At 39.4% G+C, this 4677-nt stretch overlaps 1 protein-coding gene across 3 annotated transcripts in view; it reads left to right on the forward strand.

The window, feature by feature from the left end:
* The first annotated feature begins 3676 nt into the window (after nt 1-3676).
* The window catches only part of rpusd1 (RNA pseudouridine synthase domain containing 1), a 9776-nt gene continuing 8775 nt past the window's right edge, over nt 3677-4677 (forward strand). Inside the window, exon 1 of one of the 3 annotated variants that reach the window (XM_036590078.1) lies at nt 3677-3915. In XM_036590078.1, coding sequence (XP_036445971.1) covers nt 3870-3915 — 46 coding nt within the window. In that variant the 5' untranslated portion in view covers nt 3677-3869. The remainder of the gene's footprint in view (nt 3916-4677) is intronic. The other 2 variants (XM_036590079.1, XM_036590080.1) reach the window with 2 other exon arrangements.

A 4677-nucleotide genomic window follows, 5' to 3' on the forward strand; every position in this document is an offset into this window, starting at 1 on the left:
AAAAAAAAAAGTTACGATTCCTGAAACACGTGCCATGACTGAAATCGATATTTATTCAGTTTTTTTTTTTCGTTCCTCTTCCTCTTCTCCAAATAAAAGCGGGCCAGTTGTAGCAGACGGAGCATTATATAGCGATTTTACCTTTCACAACACTCCTCAGACAAACGGGCTGTGAAACGGCAAATTCTCAACTGCAACATTTTTAGAGAAACTGTCACGAAATCTTGGGGTTTTTTTGCTCACGTATCCTTATATGCACACACTGCTTTGGTAGACTGTTTGAACAACGATTGATCGAAGAGTAATCAATGTCAATAACAACTTTAAACGAGCAGGAAGGTCTTTTTCAGCGTCTTCCTGGGGTCATCTTAGAATTTTAACTTGGGGAACTGCACTTTTTGAAGGACAATCCTTATTTGTAATGGTAATAATAATTGACGATATTTAGTCTAATAATACAAGGTAGATTACTCATGTGTAGTGATGAATGTTTCCTCTAATGCTGTTTTATTTTTTTCCTCTTTGTTGCTTGGTTTTCGATTATAGTGCCCTTAAGCGCGATATTATGGAATAAGACGTAGATTAGATTTTAGGTCTTTTGTTGGCTGTACTTGTAGACTGATAACTGTTTGTAAAAGTTCTGATCTTAATATCAGAATACAAAGCTGTATAACTCGGGTACAACCCACAATAAAAGTCTAACAGTGACGACGTGCGTCTCAGAGTCTTTTGTTTTTAACGCTGCGGTCTACACATGCACCTCCACACCACCCCTACTGGAGCTTTTATGACTCCCATTCTAAATCATAGGCATTAATATGGAGTTGGTCCCCTTTGCAGCTCTAACAGTTTCCACTCTTCTGGGAAGCTTCTACAAGATGTTGGAGAGTCTGTGGGAATTTCTATCCATTCATCCAGAAGAGCATCTGTGAGGTCAGACACTGATGTTGGATGAGAGGGTCTGGCTCACAAATCTCCGTTCTAGTTCATCCCAAAGGTGTTGATGGGGTTGAGGTCAGGGCTCTGTGAGGGCCAGTCAAGTTCTTCCACCCCAGACTCACCCAGTCAGGCCTTTATGGAGCTGCTTTGGTCACTGGGGCTCAGTCATGCTGGAACAGGAAAGGTTCTTCCCCAAACTGTTCCACAAAGTCGGAAGTGTACAATCGTCCAAAATGTCTTGGTGCTGAAGCATTAAGATTCCCCTTCACTGGAACTAAGGGTTCTAGATCAACCCCTGAAGAACAGCCCCATATCATCATCCCTCCTCCACCAAACTCTACAGCTGCACAGTGCAGTCAGGCAGGTAACGTTCTCCTGGCATTCGCCAAACCCAGACTCGTCCATCAGACTGACAGATAGAGAAGATTGGTCACTCCACAGAACACGTTTCACTGCTCCAGAGTCCAGTGGTGGCGCTTTACTCCACTCCATCCGACGCTCGGCTTTGTACTTGATGATGTAAGGCCTGCTGAGCCATGAAGCTCCCGGCTCAGTTTCTGTGCTGATGTTGATCCAGAGGAGGTTTGAGCTCTGCAGTGATTGATCAGCAGAGCGTTGGTGTCTTTTATGCTCTGTGCTCCTCAGAACTCGGAGACCCGCTCTGTAACTTTACATGGTCTGACACTTCATGGCTGAACTGCTGTTCCTAAACACTTCCACTTTCAGTGATTCACTCAGTGAAAATCTAGCAAGGAAGAAATTTCACAAAATGACTTCTCGTAACGGTGACGTCTTATTACAGCACCACACTGGAACTCACTAAGCTCTTTAGACCCGTTCTTTCACTAATGTGTGTGAAGGCAGGCTGCATGGCTGGGTGCTGGATTCTATACACCTGTGGCAAAGAGACTGAATGAAACACCTGAAGAGGTGTGTCCCAACAGTTTTGCCCATATATGGATGGATATATAGACACTGGAATAAATATATACCTCTGTTTCAGTGTGAATATTTTTAGATACTATATGCTCTTTAGGTTCTTTAAGGGTTCTTTAGAAGACAGTGGTTCTATATAGAACTGTGTTGTGTGTGTATATAACACCAAAACGGGTTCTCCTATGTCCAGCTTCTAACAGCAGGGGAATGCTTTTTGGTACTATATAGAACCTTATACAACATGGTTCTGTATAGAACCATATGACGCATTCTCTGTCAATCTGAAGAACGATTTTAAGCATGCAGATGGTTTTTTGAGTGTTCATCGTTCTAGATAAAAACCATTGTCTTTACTGAAAACCTTTAACGAGTTGTTTTATAGGTTGAATAGCCGTAAATGAGGATAATCTGTTTTCATGAAACTGAATGTGTTTATTCAGGAGTGAATGATGATATGAAATGTCTGAGGTACCATGAGGCTCACAGGCCGGTGTGCAGTGATGGGCCTAATTAGTCACCTGTTATCTGTCCAAGACCAACGTTTTATCATAACAGGTCACTGAATAGAGAGTTTGGTTAATAACAATGCAAAGACTAAATTTCTATCATTGATAAAAATTACCAACTTTCCCATTTTTATTTCCGCAAGAAGACGTAGAGGATTTGCATCAGCACAGTGTTGGTTTTGGACTGAGAAGAAAAGCTGTGGTCTCTGCCGTCCTTACGTCTTTCCAGATGAACATTCAGCTTTAATTTTAGACTATGTGCATCTGTGTTTACTGAACCATAAAGAAATAACATATTAAATAAATACTTTAAATAAAAATGTAATATTAACACTTATGTGACCCTCGATTTGAGAAGCAACTCCTCTGGATGTAAATCTAGTTTGTACACATACAAGAAATACCGGTGCTGTTTTGTGATTAAAGTACTTTCATTACAGAAATGAAATTTCTATTATATTTCCTTTCAAAAACTTCCATTCAAAATTGTACTGGAATGAATATAAAACGTGTGGACTTGTTCTGCTATACTTGTTCACTTTGCTCAGGTAAGCCATTTTGCTGGTCAACATGTTTTTCACCACAAATCACATTTTTTTATAGCAAAGACTAAAATGCCTTTTGGATTCTAAGGTTTAGGTTTAGCTCTGGTGCTGCTTTAATACGGTAATACAAATATCAATAGAAACCTATGGATGTCCTCACAAGTATAGCAAGACAAGCGTGTGTGTATGTGTAAATGATCTTTTCTGTAGAGGTCAGTTAGACCGGAGTTAAACCTGAGATGCAGCGTTGGATCTACAGATGGTTCGACTGACCTCAGTATGTGTGGACGAAATGAAGTAAAAAAATATTTGGGACGGACTCTTATTTTGATAAAGCACGTAAATACGTTGGGTCAGACTCTTATTTTGATAAATGAAGTACATAAATATGTTTGGGCAGACTCCGATAAATAAATAAAATACATAAATACGTTGGGTTAAGACTTTTATTTTGATAAATAAACACATTGGGTCAGACTCTTATTTTGATAAATGAAGTACATATAAATGTGCAGACTCTGATAAATACATAAATACGTTGGGTAAGACTTTTATTTTGATAAATACATAAATACGTTGGGTCAGACTCTTATTTTGATAAATGAAGTCATAAATGTGCAGACAGATAAATAAAAAATACATAAATACGTTAGGTAAGACTTTTATTTTGATAAATACATAAATGCGTTGAGGCAGACTCTTATTTTGACGAATAAAAGTACCTAAATACGTAGGGTCAGACTCTTATTTTGAAATCCCTACCCGGAGGTAGGGGCTTGTGTGCGAGGGGAGCGCGTGTTGTGTGTAGCAGAGATGAAAGTGAGAGAATCTGAAAACTGAAACTGATTAAGACGCTAATTAATGTGATTAATTAACAGAGTCCGGAGTCTCCGCTCCTCCGCTGAGCGGTGAGTACAGAGCGAGGATTAAAACCCGGAGCGGAATGAAGGAAACGGCGAGCTGGATCTGCTGTAGCTGTGACTGTAGCGGTTCGTTATTAGGTTCATTTCTAAGCTGAGGTTTAGAGTTTAAACCGAGTTTAAACCTGACTGAGTCACGTGGGTTATTAGACTGCGCCGCTGTGTCCGCAGAACCTGCAGTTTAAACTGAACGCAAATACTGTGGCAGTTTAAAATTCACACACTTGCCACTGGATGGCGCTGTTTCTCAGCTTTACCTGAGGTTCATCCTAATATTGTCATTTTTAATCGTGTGTGTGTGGAGATCATTGACATGACGTGCATTTTTTGTGTCCAAGTCAAAAATAATTTAATAAATACTTCACACATTTCAAATTACTCAACTTCTTTGTGAAACAATTTTCAGTGCATTCATATAAAATTCATTTTAGTTTCTTTTTGCCTCCAAAGGCCTGAACACGTCAGGTGGTGCAGCCGTCCAACCATGTGTGTTGATTAAAAGGGTAATTTAGTTATAAAATTCTAAATAAAATAGTTTGGCATCATTTTATCTTTGAAAACTTCAGTGAAATTCACAGATTCAGTAAAAGTGATGTTTGAGTCGTGGTTAGAAACGGTTCTGTTTACCATGTCAGGTGTTCTGACCTCAGGGGAACCAAGAAAATGTGGATTTATTATTATAATGTTTATTTATTTGAGAAAATGTGAGTATAATCTCAGGTTGAAGGTCAAAGGTTTCTACAGGGTGTCTGAGTAGATCCTGTTTAGTCTGAAATTAGTCTGAAAAGTCAGGCGGCTCAACCAGTCAGTCAGATGGAGCAACCAGACCAG

This window comes from Colossoma macropomum, unplaced genomic scaffold (assembly GCF_904425465.1).
Source record: "Colossoma macropomum unplaced genomic scaffold, Colossoma_macropomum, whole genome shotgun sequence".
NCBI classification, from domain to species: domain Eukaryota; kingdom Metazoa; phylum Chordata; class Actinopteri; order Characiformes; family Serrasalmidae; genus Colossoma; species Colossoma macropomum.